Raw genomic sequence first — 19,701 nt, 5'->3', positions numbered from 1 at the left:
TTATTAATCCAGGTAAAAAAGTTACATACTTACGGCAAGTGACAGCTCATCATTAATATCTTGAAATCGGCCTCTCCAAATGGTCAGCAAATTCAGGCAAGGCCTTGCTAGATCCATGATTATGTAACTTGGAGAGGGGTGGTAGCTCTGTACGAGGTACTCATCTCTTGTGCCCTGGCACGTTACATGAAAAGGGCGGTCCTGGGTGGGTAAGTGTGATGTTGCTGGTTTGCCAGGACCAGATATTTGACATTTCCAGGAGGCAGACCACCAGATTTTTGAAAATGTAGTTTTACGGATCAAAAGTATGATGACAACTACATACATGAGGTAGTGGGTACAATTCTTCTCATATGTTTCAGCATCAGAAAGCATCTCTATACATATTCTCTTCACTTCCTTCACTTCTCTGGTTCCGGTCTCCACCAGTCTCACTTGTTTCTGCAAAACCCAGTAATACCACACTACACTCCATGAAAGTCATCTTTTCCTCTCATGGTTCCATATTTTTTGCCTTTGAAAGTGATAATACCAATTGACTGAAACTAGCTTGTCTCTTCTTGACACCTAACGAACTCTCGAGGGGGACACTCACTTCGTTCCACTTTCTGTTCCATCCAGTACCAGAATCCGCCTCACTCAGTCTCCTAGTCCTCCGGGCAGTCAGCTGACCCATCTAACCTTGATCACTCTGTAACTCAGTCAAATCTTTCTCTCTCTCCCGGAATTCGGAATCTCAATATCCTCTGCTTTGATCTCCTCTCTTGTCTACGGGACACTCATGAACAGCGGCACTGAACAAACTGGTCCTTAGGTCCGTCTCTGTCACTCGCTGGGCCTTAACTGACTTTCCAACAGGAAACGGTGTCTGACCCTTGCAATAGCCCCTATCACTATGGGCTAGTCCCTACAGTTAGCTCTATCTTATCCTACTCATCATCTGTTGCTGGGCAGAACACTACAATGCATCACAACACAGTAGACATTACACATTACCCTCACAATAATGCATTGCATTATACACATTACACTTTACATTGTACAAAAAACTGATGTCTTCAAGGGGGAATAGGGCAATATGTCCATCTTCTTACAATTGTAGCATGAGATGATTGGTACTGTGAACTATGTTTGTGTTTTTATTAGGCAGTTAGAGGAAAAAGACAAGATAATCAAAAACTGACAACTCAGCTTAATGACAAAGAGGGGTCTCTTCTACTGCTCCAGAAAGAGATAAAGACCCTCACTCAGGTAAGGTTTTATACAACGCTGTAAAGTGGCTCATAGTCAGGCTGCATTCACGCATCCCTGAGACATGGATCTGCTTCCAGTTTGTTTCAGATAGCACTTGAAGCCTTAGAGTAGAATGGCTGCATTCACACATCTGTTAAAATCAAAGATCAAAGTTGGAGATGCATGAGGCTCAGAGCTAGTGATGAGTGAATATACTCAATACTCGAAATTTCCCGAGCACGCTCGGGTGTCCTCCGAGTATTTTTTAGTGCTCGGAGATTTAGTTTTCATTGCCGCAGCTGAATGATTTACATCTGTTAGCCAGCTTGATTACATGTGGGGATTCCCTAGCAACCAGGCAACCCCCACATGTACTTATGCTGGCTAGCAGCTGTAAATCATGCAACTGCATCAACAAAAACTAAATCTCCGAGCACTAAAAAATACTCAGAGACCCCCCCAGCATGCTCGGGAAATCTCGAGCAATAAGTATACTCGCTCATCATTACTCAGAGCGTATCATATTTTGATTCAATTTGGGAAACAGTCTCTGCCAATTATTGGGAACTTGTCAAGTCAAAAAACGCTATTAAGTTGCAGATATGGGGTTACTCTGCAGATTAATAGCATTCTAAACCTGTGCAGCTGCTTCACTGAAAGCCAAACTACCGGAAAGAATAACGTTCATTTTATTTCAGCCTCTGTCTTTCAGTCATGGAGGCACTGTCGGCTCAGTACTTGGTAAGCGGTGGCTGTAGCTACTCCCCAGCACTGATTGACACATTAATAAAGTTTTTTTCACATGACTTCCCGTTAACCCCCTCACCCCAAACCTGTTTTCGCCTTTCGGACGAAGACAAATTTTACAATTCTGGCTATTGTGAATTTATGTGGTAATAACTCTGGAACATATCGCAGTGATTCTCATAGTGTTTTTTTCGTGACACATTTTACTTTATGCTAGTGGTAAATTTAGGTCAATATTTTTTGTGCTTATTTGTGAAAATATTGTAATTTGGTAAAAATGTTGAAAATATTGTAATTTTCAAACTTTTAATTTTTAAAAACCTTACCCCTCAAAGTGCTCAAAATCACATTCAAGAAGTTTATTATCCCTTCAGGTGCTTCATAGGTATTAAAGCACTGTGGAAGAATAAAAATGTAAATTGTAAAACATGTTGCTTTAGCCCCAAATCTTGCATTTTCACAAGGGTAACGGGAAAATGGATCATAGAAAACTACTATTTGTGTGCAATGCAGGGCTCAGAAAGGAAGGAAATCGATTTGACATTTTGGAAACTACACCCCTTTAAGAAATTTATCTAGATCTATGGTGAGCACCTTGAACCCGCAGGTGCTTCATCGAACTTTATCACAGTGAGTCATAAAAATAAAAAAATAAAATTTTTCCCACAAAAATGTTGTTTTAGCCCCCATTTGTTGCATTTTCACAAGGCTAACAAGGAGAAAATGGACCATAGAAAACTAGTGTTTGGGTGCAATTCAGGGCTCAGAAAGGAAGGAACTCCATTTGACATTTTGGAAACTACACCCCTGAAGAAATGTATCTAGATCCATGGTTAGCACCTTGAACACGTAGGTGCTTCTCAGAATTTTATCACATTGAATCATAAAAATAAAAAAAAATCACATTTTTCCCACAAAAAATGATGCTTTAACCCCCATTTTTTGCATTTTTCCAAGGGTAACAGGAGAAAATGGACAATAGAATATTTTTGGTCAATTTATTCTGAGTACGCTGATACCCTATAAATGGTGGAAAACTACTCTTTGGGTGTACAAGAGGGCTCAGAAGGGAAACAGCAACATTTTATTTTCTGAATGCAAAATTGGCTGGAATAGATTGCAGAAACTATGACCCCATTTTGGAAACTACACCCCTCAAGGAACTTATCTAGAGGAGTCCTTGAACCAACAGGCACTTCACAGAATAATTGAGCTGTGAAAGTGAAAAAATACATTTTTCAAACGGAAATGTTGATTCAACCCCAAATTTTTCATTTTCACAAGGGTAAAATGGACCATGCAATTTGTTGTACAATTTCTTATGTGTACACGGATACTCTATATGTGGTGGATAACTACTGTTTGGCTCATGGCAGGGCTCGGAAAAGAAGGCGCAGCAATTAAATACTGCAGTGCAATTTTGACTGGAATAGATTACGGACTCCATGTCACATTTGAAAAGCCCCTGTCATGCCAAAACAACTGAAACTTCCATAAGTGACCCCATTTTGAAAACTACATCTCTTGAGGAATTCATCTAGGGGTGTAGAGAGCATTTTTAACCCTCAGGCGATTCACAGAATTGGTAATCATACTACCCCGACCCTTCTTCCCTAAACGGGAATGGGCCACACTTCGTCATACTAATCCAACATAACGATCCCTATCACAGGATCAAGAAGTGCTACCAAACACAATTTATAAAATATAACAATTTCTTTATTTCAATATAAACAATTAACACAAACATTCAAATTGGTGCCTCAAACCAAACAAAACCAGAGGCTAGGCAGGCAAAAATTGGAATATCATTAAACTCTCTCAGCAATTTACATAAATTATAGGGACATATATATTCTGAGTCTAATATCTAACATATTGCAATCTTGTAAAGAAGGAAAGCACAAAAACCAAAGAGTCAACCCCCAATTAGTGGCAGGTGCTGAGGTCACAATTAACCTATATCACACAGACACCCCTCATCAGTCTGATGCTATGTACTTCCTTCAACCACTAAAAAAGTGTAAAGTGCATAAAGTCAAATCCTCCTCATATTACCTTACATGAAGTCCCACCAACAATTCCTCTGCCGAGTGACTAGCCGTGCCTCCGGACCCCTACGCACGTTTCGCTGTTGCTTCTTCCCCAGCAACAGAAGCAACAGCGAAACATGCTCCGCATATTATAAGTGCATACTATACATCATCCCAAGTCTTAGAGACTCTAACGTCCACTCTTAAACAGCCTCGCCATTTTAGACAATCCATACTTGTGTTAGAAGGGTTCATTGACACTCAGTAAAACACTAGGTCGGCACATAGCCTGTTTTATTTAGCTTAGCAGTATGAAGACACAATCATAGCATAACATTGATCCAAATTCAATCCGATTTTTTTATCTGATTGAATTTGTCCGATTTCATCGCAAGTGGGAATGAGCCCTAAGCAGGGCCGGACTGGGACTAAAATTCAACCCTGGCATTTGAAGTTACACAGGCCCACTTTTCACATGGTGACTGAATAATATCTTTGTATACTTGTAGGCAGGGCCAGTTTTAGGCAAAGTGGGGCCCTAGGCAAAGTTTAAAATGGGGTCACAAATGCTAACATATTGCACATCACACAAAAGCATTTTGGTTGTATTTGTATAAATGAGTTTGATCGACAATACTGAAATTGTTCAACAATTATTTCCTGGCCTCTTTCCATCAGCTGAGGAATAATGATGAGACAGAACGATCACTAATAGATCACTAACAGATCCCCATACAGTATCATGTTATCAGCAGCACATCTACAGTTTACACTGGCGATGCGCTGCTGAGAACAATGATTTTTGTTCCAGCAAAAACAATCTGAATATGCAGCATTTTACTTGTTTAGTAAAATACATCCCATAGTCCTCCATATATTATAATGTGCACCACAGTCCACCATATAGTATAATACACGCCCTATAGTCCTCCATATATTAAAATACACTGCTCAGTCCTCCATATAGCATAATACACTCCTCATAGTCCTCCATATAGCATAATACACTCCTCATAGTGCTACATATAGTATAATGCACCACCATAGTCATCCATGTAATACAATTCACTTCCCATAGTATAATGCACCCCATAGTTCTTCATATAGTATAACGTATTCCTCATAATCCTCGATACAGTATAATGCAGCCCACATACAGTATAATGCAGCCACCACCCTACAGAATATAATGCAGCCACCCCAGAGTATAATGCAGCCACCCCAGAGTATAATGCAGCCACCCCATAGAATATAATACAGCCCACCTCCCCATAATATATAATGTAGCCCCCATAGAATATAATGCAGCCCCCATAGTATAACACAGCCTCCCCCATAGAATATAATATACTCACACAATAGTATATAACAGCCACATAGTATATAACGCGGCCTCCCCATAGAATATAATATACCCCCCATAGTATATAGCACAACCTGCATAGCAGATAACATAGCCCACGTAGCAGTATACAGCACAGCCAATGTAGTAGTATACAGCACAGCCCACATAGTAGTATACAACACTGCCCACATAGTAGTATACAGCACTGCCCACATAGTAGTATACAGCAGAGCCCACACAGTAGTATACAGCCCTGCCCACATAGTAGTATATAGCACTGCCCACATAGTAGTATACAGCAGAGCCCACACAGTAGTATATAGCACAGCCCACACAGTAGTATATAGCACAGCCCACATAGTAGTATACAGCACAGCCCACATAGTAGTATACAGCACTGACCACACAGTAGTATACAGCCCTGCCCACACAGTAGTATATAGCACAGCCCACATAGTAGTATACAGCAGAGCCCACACAGTAGTATATAGCACAGCCCACACAGTAGTATATAGCACAGCCCACATAGTAGTATACAGCACAGCCCTCATAGTAGTATACAGCACTGACCACACAGTAGTATACAGCACTGACCACATAGTATACAGCAGAGCCCACATAGTAGTGTATAGCACAGCCCACATAGTAGTATATAGCACAGCCCACATAGTAGTATACGGCACAGCCCACATAGTAGTATATAGCAGAGCCCACATAGTAGTATATAGCACTGCCCACACAGTAGTTTATAGCAGAGCCCACATAGTAATATACAGCACAACCCACACAGTAGTATACAACTACTATTTTTGACCTCACTGTGCTCTTTTATGTCTTCAAGTTTTTTGGTGGTGTGAACATGTTCCTACAGATTTGTTCAATGTGCAAGTAGCCCATGTGCTTCTGGTTCTATAATTGTTCTCTTGGCTCTACAAGACTGGGGAGTCCACCACTCCTTTGTGGGTCATTTGCACTAAAGCTGTTCCATCTAGCAGGTCCATATGGATTTTCCCTTTCTGAACCCTATTTATACAGGTACTATACAGATGATCAGGTTTTTAAATACATCAGATAGGGATTATATATATTAGTTAGGACTGCTCTATATGGGTATACCTTGACGATTGGTGGAGCAGCTTAGTATACAATTTTTTTGCTAAAAAACGTATCAACTAAATACCCTGTTTTTTTCCATCTTTTGACTAGCACTTGCTTATTACTGTGATTTTTTTTACAACAGAGTATTTTTGACCTCACTGCTCTTTTGTGTCTTCAAGTTTCTTGGTGGTGTGAACATGTTCCTACAGACTTGTTCAATGTGCAAGTAGCCCATGTGTTTCTGGTTCTATAATTGTTCTCTTGTTTCTACAAGACTGGGGAGTCCACCACTCCTTTGTGGGTCATTTACACTAAAGCTGTTCCATCTAGCAGGTCCACATGGATTTTCCCTCTCTGAACCCTGTTTATACAGGTACTATACAGATGATCAGGTTTTTAAATACATCAGATAGGGATTATATACATTAGTTAGGACTGCTCTATATGGGTATACCTTGACGATTGGTGGAGCAGCTTTGTATACATTTATTTGCTAAAAAAAGTATTAACTAAATACCCTGTTTTTTTCCATCTTTTGACTAGCACTTGCTTATTACTGTGATTTTTTTTTACAATAGGGTATTTTTGACCTCACTGTGCTCTTTTGTGTCTTACAGTAGTATACAGCAGGGCCCACACAGTAGTATACAGCACAGCCCACATAGTAATATACAGCAGAGCCCACATAGTAGTGTATAGCACAGCCCACATAGTAGTATACAGCAGAGCCCACATAGTAGTGTATAGCACAGCCCACATAGTATTAGACAGCACAGCCCACACAGTAGTATACAGCAGAGCCCACACAGTAGTATACAGCAGAGCCAACATAGTATTGTATAGCACAGCCCACATAGTAGTATACAGCAGAGCCCACACAGTAGTATATAGCACAGCCCACATAGTAGTATACAGCAGAGCCCACACAGTAGTATATAGCACAGCCCACATAGTAGTATACAGCAGAGCCAACATAGTAGTGTATAGCACAGCCCACATAGTAGTATACAGCAGAGCCAACATAGTAGTGTATAGCACAGCCCACATAGTAGTATACAGCAGAGCCCACATAGTATATAGCACAGCCCACACAGTAGTATACAGCAGAGCCCACATAGTAGTGTATAGCACAGCCCACATAGCAGTATACAGCACAGCCCACACAGTAGTATACAGCAGAGCCCACACAGTAGTATACAGCACTGCCCACACAGTAGTATACAGCAGAGCCCACATCTCTCCTCCCCCCTAGAATGGCCCCACAGTCCAGTAAAAAAAAAACACTCCTCACCTCCCCTCATGCCTGTGTTGCTCCCTGCTCCTGTCTCAGCGGCTGCCGCTGCACTGCCTTGGACACAGTGAGTGCACGTGCACCCGCAGTGTCAGAGGCAGAGCGGGGAATGATGGGAGAGGGAGCATCAGGTGATGCCGGTATAGTTGAATGCGGCAGCGGCGGAGCTGGGTGGGGTGGGGGGGTGAGTCGGCGTGCAGCGGCCCACTACTGGCGTGCCAGATGGCCAGTCCGGCCCTGGCCCTAAGTAACTAATATATATATATATATATATATATATATATATAGGTACATATTGAGTTAAATAAAAGACACACACACAGACACACGAAATCTGTGTGAAATGCAATATCTGTTCAATTTGCAAACTTTTTTTTACAAAATTGCATGGGCTCCCGCATGATTTTCTTAACCAGCAGAGGGAAAGACAACTGCTGAGGGCTGATGTTAATATTCTGGGAAGGAGCCAATAGCCATAAAGGTTCACAGGCTATTAATATAAGCTCACAGATGTTTACTTAGCCTTTACTGGCTAGTTTACAGGGGAACCCCAGAAGAAAAATTACATGGGGTCCCCCTATAAAATCGAAGAAGTAAAGGCTAATCAGACAACTGCGGGCTGATATTAATAGCCTGGGAATGAATGGGCCATGTATATTGGCACCCCCCAGACTAAAGACATCAGTTCTCAGCCACCCCAGAAATGGCGCATCTTATAGATGTGCCAATTCTGGCACTTAGCCTTGCTCTTCCCACTTGTCCTGTAACGGTGGCAAGTGGGGTTCATATTTGTGGAGTTGATGTTACCTTTGTATTGTCAAGTGACATCAAGCCCATGGCTTAGTAATGGAGAGGTGTCTATAAGACACCTATCCATTATTAATCCTATAGTTACATGGTAAATAAAGGCACAACCAGAATAAAGTCCTTTAATTGAAATAATCACACAGACTCCTTTATTGAATCTTAATTTACCATACTTACAACCACGCCTAATCCACGACTCCCTCATCTCCTGCAACAAAAATAAAATAATAAACCAATAAACCAATAAAATGATAATACTAACATACGAGTAAATACTCGTAAATACTCCCTGTCCACCGTAGTCCATTTACCGTGTGTCCCACGGCGAACTCAGGTGTAGAACAGTCACTTCGGGAGATGTGACCGCTCTACACGGCCTCCAGCGATACACTGACAGGAGGTGATCATTCTTGCAGTGAATTTTCTCACTCAGCGGTGCTGCAAGTGACAGCAAGAACGCCGGTGACTTCTCTCATGGCGGCAGAGTGATACACTGCGGGAGGATTACCTCTTACACTGGTATTACCGGAGGCCCTATAGAACAGTCACATCTCACAATGTGACTGTTCTACATGTGAGATCGTCATGGGACACTCATTATTAAATGGACTATTGTGGAAAGGTAAGTATATGTTGGTTTATTATTTTATTTTTGTTGCAGGAGACGCGGACGTCGGGGACTAGGTGTTTGGTGAGTATGATTTTTTGTTGTTGTTTTACAATTGAACACAGTCGCGGGATAATAAGACAACTGTCCCATCATTGTCTCATACTGTCACTGTTATATGTGACAGCAGACCTAGCCGTATGGGAGTAGTAGTCCCATCAGACGATGCCTGGCTACACACAGAGAAACAGACAGACCCACACACACACACAGACACAGATACACACAGACACCCGCACACACACACAGATCTAAAATACATAATGTCCAGAGCTATATATAATATATAATGTCCAGAGATCTATCCTATATAATGTCCAGAGAGATCTATAATATATCATGTCCAGAGATCTAAAATATATAATGTCCAGGCAAATGTATAATATACAATGTCCAGAGATATATTTATACACCGACTCAAACATTGCTTGCTGAGTGTGTGCACACAGGCAGAGTTGGACCATCATTTATTTTTCAACAGGACAATGACCCCAAACACACCTCCAGGCTGTGTAAGGGCTATTTGACCAAGAAGGAGAGTGATGGGGTGCTACGCCAGATGACCTGGCCTCCACAGTCACCAGACCTGAACCCAAACGAGATGGTTTGGGGTGAGCTGGACCGCAGAGTGAAGGCAAAAGGGCCAACAAGTGCTAAGCATCTCTGGGAACTCTTTCAAGATTGTTGGAAGACCATTTCCGGTGACTACCTATTGAAGCTCATCAAGAGAATGCCAAGAGTGTGCAAAGCAGTCATCAAAGCAAAAGGTGGCTACTTTGAAGAACCTAGAATATAAAACATATTTTCAGTTGTTTCACACTTTTATGTTAAGTATATAATTCCACATGTGTTAATTCATAGTTTTGATGCCTTCATTGTGAATTTACAATTTTCATAGTCATGAAAATACAGAAAAATATTTAAATGAGAAGGTGTGTCCAAACTTTTGGTCTGTACTGTATATCAGGATGGGGATATACACCAGGATGGGGCCAGGATTAGGGACATATACACCAGGATGATGGACATATATACATATAATTCAGGATGGGGGTGGGCTCTGTGCCAATCTTGCACTGGGGCTCATCAGACTCTTGTAGTTACGCCATTGGTATTTGGCCACCTTAAAAAAAACAGTGAAGATTTGATCTGCACTATGGGGTCATTGCAGGTGACAGCCTCAGCTATGCTGCATTTTACACCTTCAGCTCTGCAGCCTACAATCCTCACATCTTACATTTCACATCCTCAGCTCTTGCAGATTTAACAACCTCTTTTTTTACTTGATACCATTCTGCTATATCTGACACCCTCTGCCCTCAGCTCTACTACTCTCAACAAACTCATTGCAGCTTCTTCTGAAGTAGTAACCTTACCCGCATTTGATATTCTCAGTTTGGGATATCTGACAAATTGAGAGTTTATTACATCTGACAACCTCAACTTTATTTATTCTGACAACAAGCTAAATGCGACTAAAAACAGCTTCCTGACAACCTCAGGTTTGCTCTTACAGGCAAAATCTTTATGTCTGTGAAACCTAAGCTCATCGGTGTATGGTAACCGCAGCTCTGCTACATCTGACCTCACCTTTGCTCAATCCAACAAACTGCAGCCTGCTGGAACTGACAACCTCATAGTCTTAACAGGACCATATCTGACACTCTCAGCTCATCCACATAGAGTAACACCAACTCTGCTACATCCGACTTCCTTACTGCTTTCAGATCTGAAAACCCCAGCTGGTTCACATAGCTTATCTACATCTGACAGTCTGATGGAGGGAAGCTGTGAACCATGATGGAGCAGTGCAGTATCAGTGTCAGGGCTGGCAAGAGATGTTTACAGTTACTTACTGCTGGTTACTGCTCTGTGCGACTATTTCCAGCAATGTGTGTGTCCCAGCAGGTCAGGAGACTGGGCACCGCCTCTGCACCTCAGCCCCGGTAAGTGGTAACAGTCACCTGCCAGGCACTTAGCTTGTTGTGACAGTGTCAACAAGTGTCAGCAGGGATTACAGGGAGAGTCGGCTGTTGTGAATTCTGTTGTTAAGCTCCCTCCTGTGGTCATGAATGGTACTTCGGCTGGTTCTGTCCATGGGCTTCCTCTGGTGGTTGTGAGTGGGACTGCGGCTTCTGAGGTTCCTTCCACAGGTGACGAGGTTAATTTGTTAGCTGGCTGCTCTATTTAACTCCACCTAGATCATTGCTCCATGCCACCTGTCAATGTTCCAGTATTGGTCTAGTTCTCTCCTGGATCGTTCTTGTGACCTGTCTTCCCAGCAGAAGCTAAGTTCCTGCTTGTTTTTCTCTGTTTGCTATTTTTTCTGTCCAGCTTGCTATTTTGATTTTTGTCTTGCTTGCTGGAAGCTCTGGGATGCAGAGGGAGCGCCTCCGCACCGTGAGTCGGTACGGAGGGTCTTTTTGCGCCCTCTGCGTGGTCTTTTTGTAGTTTTTTGTGCTGACTGCAAAGTTACCTTTCCTATCCTCTGTCTGTTCAGTAAGTCGGGCCTCACTTTGCTTAATCTATTTCATCTCTGTGTTTGTAATTTTCATCTTAACTCACAGTCATTATATGTGGGGGGCTGCCTGTTCCTTTGGGGAATTTCTCTGAGGCAAGGTAGGCTTTATTTTTCTATCTTTAGGGCTAGCTAGTTCCTTAGGCTGTGATGAGGCGCCTAGGGAGCGTCAGGAGCGCTCCACGGCTATTTCTAGTGTGTGTGATAGGATTAGGGATTGCGGTCAGCAGAGTTCCCACGTCTCAGAGCTTGTCCTGTATTATTAGTAACTATCAGGTCATTCCGTGTGCTCTTTACCACCAGGTCCATTATTGTCCTCACCACCAGGTCATAACAGTACAGGTGGCTAGAAGTATTAATGCATCTCAATAGAGGGATATGAGAAGTTCTGAGACCATTTTTTTTTCTTTGCAGTGTGTTTTGTCTCTCTTTTCCCCTTTACCTCTGGGTGGTTCAGGATACAGGTGTAGATATGGACATTCAAGGTCTGTCCTCTTGTATGGATAATCTCACTGCAAGGGTACAAAACATTCAAGATTTTGTGGTTCAGAATCCGATGTTAGAGCCTAGGATTCCAATTCCTGATTTGTTTTTTGGGGATAGATCTAAGTTTCTGAATTTCAAAAATAATTGTAAATTGTTTCTTGCTTTGAAACCTCGCTCCTCAGGTGACCCTGTTCAACAAGTGAAAATCATTATTTCTTTGTTACGTGGCGACCCTCAAGACTGGGCATTTTCCCTTGCGCCAGGAGATCCGGCATTGCGTGATGTTGATGCGTTTTTTCTGGCGCTTGGATTGCTTTATGATGAACCTAATTCAGTGGATCAGGCAGAGAAAATCTTGCTGGCTCTGTGTCAGGGTCAGGATGAGGTAGAGATATATTGTCAGAAGTTTAGGAAGTGGTCTGTACTCACTCAGTGGAATGAATGTGCGCTGGCAGCAATTTTCAGAAAGGGTCTCTCTGAAGCCCTTAAGGATGTCATGGTGGGATTTCCCATGCCTGCAGGTCTGAATGAGTCTATGTCTTTGGCCATTCAGATCGATCGACGCTTGCGTGAGCGTAAAGTTGTGCACCATTTGGCGGTATTATCTGAGCATAGACCTGAGCCTATGCAATGTGATAGGACTTTGACCAGAGCTGAACGGCAAGAACACAAACGTCGGAATGGGCTGTGTTTTTACTGTGGTGATTCCACTCATGCTATCTCCGATTGTCCTAAGCGCACTAAGCGTTTCGCTAGGTCTGCCACCATTGGTACGGTACAGTCGAAATTTCTTTTGTCCGTTACTCTGATTTGCTCTTTGTCATCCTATTCTGTTATGGCATTTGTGGATTCAGGCGCTGCCCTGAATTTGATGGACTTGGAATATGCTAGGCGCTATGGTTTTTTCTTGGAGCCCTTGCAGTATCCTATTCCATTGAGAGGAATTGATGCTACGCCTTTGGCCAAGAATAAGCCCCAGTACTGGACCCAATTGACCATGTGCATGGCTCCTGCACATCAGGAGGATATTCGCTTTTTGGTGTTGCATAATCTGCATGATGTGGTCGTTTTGGGGTTGCCATGGCTACAGGTCCATAATCCATTATTGGATTGGAAATCTATGTCTGTGTCCAGCTGGGGTTGTCAGGGGGTACATGGTGATGTTCCATTTTTGTCTATTTCGTCATCCACCCCTTCTGAAGTCCCGGAGTTTTTGTCGAATTACCGGGATGTATTTGATGAGCCCAAATCCAGTGCCCTACCTCCTCATAGGGATTGCGTTTGTGCTATCAATTTGATTCCTGGTAGTAAGTTTCCTAAGGGCCGACTGTTCAATTTATCTGTGCCAGAACACGCCGCTATGCGGAGTTATATAAAGGAATCCTTGGAGAAGGGTCATATTCGCCCGTCGTCGTCACCATTGGGAGCAGGGTTCTTTTTTGTGGCCAAGAAGGATGGTTCTTTGAGACCTTGTATTGATTACCGCCTTCTTAATAAGATCACAGTCAAATTTCAGTACCCTTTGCCGCTGCTGTCTGATTTATTTGCTTGGATTAAGGGGGCTATTTGGTTCACCAAGATAGATCTTCGTGGTGCGTATAATCTTGTGCGTATTAAACAGGGCGATGAATGGAAAACAGCATTTAATACGCCCGAGGGCCATTTTGAGTACCTGGTTATGCCATTCGGGCTTTCCAATGCTCCATCAGTATTTCAGTCCTTTATGCATGACATCTTCCAAGAGTACCTGGATAAATTCCTGATTGTATATTTGGATGATATTTTGGTCTTCTCGGATGATTGGGAGTCTCATGTGAAGCAGGTCAGAATGGTGTTCCAGGTCCTTCGTGCTAATTCTTTGTTTGTGAAGGGGTCTAAGTGTCTCTTTGGAGTTCAGAAGGTTTCATTTTTGGGTTTCATTTTTTCCCCTTCTACTATCGAGATGGACCGTGTTAAAGTCCAGGCCATTTATGATTGGACTCAGCCGACATCTGTGAAGAGTCTGCAAAAGTTCATGGGCTTTGCTAATTTTTATCGTCGCTTCATCAGTAATTTTTCTAGTGTTGCTAAACCGTTGACTGATTTGACCAAGAAGGGTGCTGATGTGGTCAATTGGTCTTCTGCGGCTGTGGAAACTTTTCAGGAGTTGAAGCGTCGTTTTTCTTCTGCCCCTGTGTTGTGCCAGCCAGATGTTTCGCTCCCGTTTCAGGTCGAGGTTGATGCTTCTGAGATTGGAGCAGGAGCAGTTTTGTCGCAAAGAAGTTCTGATGGCTCGGTGATGAAACCATGTGCCTTCTTTTCTAGAAAGTTTTCGCCTGCTGAGCGCAATTATGATGTTGGCAATCGAGAGTTGTTGGCCATGAAGTGGGCATTCGAGGAGTGGCGTCATTGGCTTGAAGGAGCCAAGCATCGCGTGGTGGTCTTAACGGATCACAAGAATGTGACTTATCTCGAGTCTGCCAAACGGTTAAATCCTAGACAGGCTCGTTGGTCGCTATTTTTCCCCCGTTTTGATTTTGTGGTTTCGTACCTTCCGGGCTCTAAGAATGTGAAGGCTGATGCCCTGTCAAGGAGTTTTGTGCCCGACTCTCCGGGTGTTCCTGAGCCGACGGGTATTCTCAAAGAGGGGGTAATTTTGTCTGCCATCTCCCCTGATTTGCGGCGGGTGCTGCAAAAATTTCAGGCTGATAGACTTGACCGTTGCCCAGCGGAGAAACTGTTTGTCCCTGATAAATGGACTAGTAGAGTTATCTCTGAGGTTCATTGTTCGGTGTTGGCTGGTCATCCTGGAATCTTTGGTACCAGAGATTTGGTGGCTAGATCCTTTTGGTGGCCGTCTTTGTCGCGGGATGTGCGTTCTTTTGTGCAGTCCTGTGGGACTTGTGCTCGGGCTAAGCCCTGCTGTTCTCGTGCCAGTGGGTTGCTTTTGCCCTTGCCGGTCCCAAAGAGGCCCTGGACGCATATTTCTATGGATTTTATTTCGGATCTCCCTGTCTCTCAAAAGATGTCGGTCATTTGGGTGGTTTGTGATCGCTTCTCTAAGATGGTCCATTTGGTACCCTTGTCTAAATTGCCTTCCTCCTCTGATTTGGTTTTGTTGTTTTTCCAGCATGTGGTTCGTTTACATGGCATTCCGGAGAACATCGTTTCGGACAGAGGTTCCCAGTTTGTTTCGAGGTTTTGACGATCCTTTTGTGCTAGGATGGGCATTGATTTGTCTTTTTCCTCGGCTTTCCATCCTCAGACAAATGGCCAAACCGAACGTATTAATCAGACTTTGGAAACATATCTGAGATGCTTTGTTTCTGCTTATCAGGATGATTGGGTGTCCTTTTTGCCTTTGGCTGAGTTCGCCCTTAATAATCGGGCCAGCTCGGCTACTTTGGTTTCGCCGTTTTTCTGCTATTCTGGTTTCCATCCTCGTTTCTCTTCAGGGCAGGTTGAGTCTTCGGACTGTACTGGTGTAGATACTGTGGTGGATAGGTTGCAGCAGATTTGGACTCATGTGGTGGACAATTTGACATTGTCCCAGGAGAAGGCTCAACGTTTCGCTAACCGCCGGCGCTGTGTGGGTCCCCGACTTCGTGTTGGGGATTTGGTTTGGTTGTCGTCTCGTTATGTTCCTATGAAGGTTTCCTCTCCTAAGTTTAAGCCTCGTTTCATTGGTCCGTATAAGATTTCTGAGGTTTTCAATCCTGTGTCATTTCGTTTGACCCTTCCAGCTTCTTTTGCCATCCATAATGTATTCCATAGGTCATTGTTGCGGAGATACGTGGCGCCTGTGGTTCCATCCGTTGATCCTCCTGCCCCGGTGTTGGTTGAGGGGGAGTTGGAGTATGTGGTGGAGAAGATTTTGGATTCTCGTATTTCGAGATGGAAACTCCAGTACCTGGTCAAGTGGAAGGGTTATGGTCAGGAAGATAATTCCTGGGTCTTTGCCTCTGATGTTCATGCTGCCGATCTGGTTCGTGCCTTTCATTTGGCTCGTCCTGGTCGGCCTGGGGGCTCTGGTGAGGGTTCGGTGACCCCTCCTCAAGGGGGGGGTACTGTTGTGAATTCTGTTGTTTAGCTCCCTCCTGTGGTTATGAATGGTACTTCGGCTGGTTCTGTCCATGGGCTTCCTCTGGTGGTTGTGAGTGGGACTGCGGCTTCTGAGGTTCCTTCCACCGGTGACGAGGTTAATTTGTTAGCTGGCTGCTCTATTTAACTCCACCTAGATCATTGCTCCATGCCACCTGTCAATGTTCCAGTATTGGTCTAGTTCTCTCCTGGATCGTTCTTGTGACCTGTCTTCCCAGCAGAAGCTAAGTTCCTGCTTGTTTTTCTCTGTTTGCTATTTTTTCTGTGCAGCTTGCTATTTTGATTTTTGTCTTGCTTGCTGGAAGCTCTGGGACCGTGAGTCGGTACGGAGGGTCTTTTTGCGCCCTCTGCGTGTTCTTTTTGTAGTTTTTTGTGCTGACCGCAAAGTTGCCTTTCCTATCCTCTGTCTGTTCAGTAAGTCGGGCCTCACTTTGCTTAATCTATTTCATCTCTGTGTTTGTAATTTTCATCTTAACTCACAGTCATTATATGTGGGGGGCTACCTGTTCCTTTGGGGAATTTCTCTGAGGCAAGGTAGGCTTTATTTTTCTATCTTTAGGGCTAGCTAGTTCCTTAGGCTGTGATGAGGCGCCTAGGGAGCGTCAGGAGCGCTCCATGGCTATTTCTAGTGTGTGTGATAGGATTAGGGATTGCGGTCAGCAGAGTTCCCACGTCTCAGAGCTTGTCCTGTATTATTAGTAACTATCAGGTCATTCCGTGTGCTCTTTACCACCAGGTCCATTATTGTCCTCACCACCAGGTCATAACAGTCGGCACCACGTGTTCTGACCGCCGCTCCGCCACCTGAGGCAAAGTACTCAACTTGCCTCATGATAGCAGCGCCCCTGCTTGCAGGGTCTAAACAGATCACCATCGCTGGCTGACCAGAAGCCAATCTCCCTGTGGCGATCGTGCGGCACTGCTTCTGTGCCTGCATGTTTGCCAAGAAGTATGTTTACCTTGACTAAAAATGTGTGACCTTCCAAAGTCTTTTTTTATTGGCAGTATGGTGGCTCAGTGGTTAGCACTGTTAATTTGCATCACTGGAGTCCTGGGTTTAAATCCCACCAAGGAAAATATCTTCAAGGAGTTTGTATGGGTTCTCCGGTTTCCTTCCACACTTTGAGGACATACTGATAGGGAATTTAGATTTTGAGTCCCAATGGGGACAGTGATGCTGATATCTGTAAAGGGATGTGGACTAGCTTGACGTTCTATTATTAAGTATACTAAACAAGTAAATATCGACAAAATAGTCAGTCCATCTTTTTTACATGGTGACACTCACCAATGTGTGAATATAAACTTAAAGGGAACCTGTCACCTGAATTTGGCGGGACTGGTTTTGGGTCATATGGGCGGAGTTTTCGGGTGTTTGATTCACCCTTTCCTTACCTGCTGGCTGCATGCTGGCCGAAATATTGGATTGAAGTTCATTCTCTGTCCTCCGTAGTACACGCCTGCGCAAAGTAATCTTACCTTGCGCAGGCTTGTACTATGGAAGACAGAGAATGAACTTCAATCCAATATTTCGGCCAGCATGCAGCCAGCAGGTAAGGAAAGGGTGAATCAAACACCCGAAAACTCCGCCCATATGACCCAAAACCAGTCCCACCAAATTCAGGTGACAGGTTCCCTTTAAGAAACTTTCTGCTATAACATGGCTTCAAAATAACATTAATTTGATACTGTGTGGTGTTGTCATGGAAAATGATTTTTTATTATTAAGAACATCTAGGGTTCTACGATGATAAACTGGATTTTGGAGGGAAACCAAACTAACATTTTTTGATTACTATTATGTTTGTTGCAGAAAAAGCAGAGCGCTGAGGATGAAAATAAGAAGTTGAAGGACGAGAACCACATGCTGTTGAAGATGATGGGCCAGTTGAGCGGCTAAGACTCAAATTCTCATTAGCTAGTCAGCTTTCTATTTATCATCAAGTGAGAAATAAACTAATTATTTTCTCACCATTTAGCTATATAAATGAACAGTGAATGAGCTGTTCAACCACAAGTTACTTACCCACAAAGCAATCAGAGACTGTAATGAGATAACGATGCTGGAAACTTGGGGTAAGAAGCAAGTTTTCGAATGTAATAAGGTGAAGACTTGAAAACTTCAGAAGTTTCTGGCTTAGGTCATGGGAAACAAGTAAACAGTGCAGTGAAAAGGTATACCCACAATTAGTGACATATGGTTGCAGTATCATTCACTTACTAGTGTAGATTTCACTGCTGGAACCCATGCAATATTTAGGACGTTGGAGCAGCCAAGTTGGGTGGGCACTGGTTCTCCTTCCCAGATTTTTCCTGCGCAGAGACTACAACGAACTACAGCACATCACCACCAGCTTGGGAAAACCTTTGGTCCAGTTCCCTGCACAGCGGGTGGCAAGGATCAGGAAGTTAGCCGATGGAATCTAGGTCTCTACTCTTCATTCCTAGTCCCAGTCGATCCTAGTCTCTTCTCTTCGAAGTCTTCGTTCTCTTGATCGGCAGTGGGTTTCGAGGTTGGTCCCCCACCAATCATAATACTATTTCATATCATAGTGATATGTCAAAACATTACAATATGTGAATATCCCTTTAATATATATTTAGTTAACTACAAAGTGCTGCTCAATTCACGTACATATTATGTATTTATTTAGGACACCTGAATTAATGTGTTTTGCTGCTTAAACATATAGAATGAGTTTTCTTCATGTTGGGCTTAATGTTCATAGAATATACAAAGGCCAATTTTGCCTGTAATTGTAGGATAGGTTTTGAGCTGTAAGAGCTGTACAGCTGTAACAGCTGTAAGCTGTTAAATACCTAAATTACTCCAACTTTCCATATGCATCTTATATAACAGGAGGGTCCCTCACCAGTTGCCATCTATTAGACAGATTGTCCAGCCACCAAATAAAAGAGCAGCTTCTGCCCTACTACATTTTTGCCAGGCGTGTCTAAACCGGTTACTTATGTAATGCTGCACTTTCCTTATGGCAGCTACCTTGTGAATGTCAGACGTATATTCAAGAGCCGGTCTTGCTGTCATCAGTAGATCGGTGGACAAGTATAATTTGAAAAAAGGTCATTATATTGAGAGCATCCCTAAATATTATTGTAGGTCCCCTTCACTCGTGGCTGTCTGTGAGCACTTTGTGTGGAAAATCATCTGGAGGCAAAAGTCTTATATCTAAAAATCGACAAATTGATCAAACATTGAGCAAAACTTTGATAAATTTGGAGCAAATAATGGCAAAACATTAACAACTCCCCTCATGATAAATTGCTGAGTTAAATTGTATTATTTCCTCATAACAGCATTTTTGCCTTCTATTGGATTTGCCTTTTTATTAGATCGATTTTACATTTTTGGACGAAACATAAATGCATGATTGGTGG

At 43.1% G+C, this 19,701-nt stretch overlaps 1 protein-coding gene across 2 annotated transcripts in view; it reads left to right on the top strand.

Annotated features, from left to right (window-relative positions):
- The window catches only part of LOC138649778 (PRKC apoptosis WT1 regulator protein-like), a 78,926-nt gene extending 59,842 nt beyond the window's left edge, over nt 1-19,084 (top strand). The window contains exons 7-8 of one of the 2 annotated variants that reach the window (XM_069740455.1): nt 1,147-1,251; nt 18,119-19,084. In XM_069740455.1, the coding sequence (XP_069596556.1) occupies nt 1,147-1,251; nt 18,119-18,205 (192 nt within the window). In that variant the 3' untranslated portion in view covers nt 18,206-19,084. The remainder of the gene's footprint in view (nt 1-1,146; nt 1,252-18,118) is intronic. The other variant, XM_069740456.1, reaches the window with a different exon arrangement.
- The last annotated feature ends 617 nt before the right edge of the window (nt 19,085-19,701 follow it).

This window comes from Ranitomeya imitator, chromosome 9 (assembly GCF_032444005.1).
Source record: "Ranitomeya imitator isolate aRanImi1 chromosome 9, aRanImi1.pri, whole genome shotgun sequence".
Lineage (NCBI taxonomy): Eukaryota > Metazoa > Chordata > Amphibia > Anura > Dendrobatidae > Ranitomeya > Ranitomeya imitator.
Note: the sequence above shows the minus strand (reverse complement) of the source record. Positions and strands in the feature narration are given on the sequence as shown.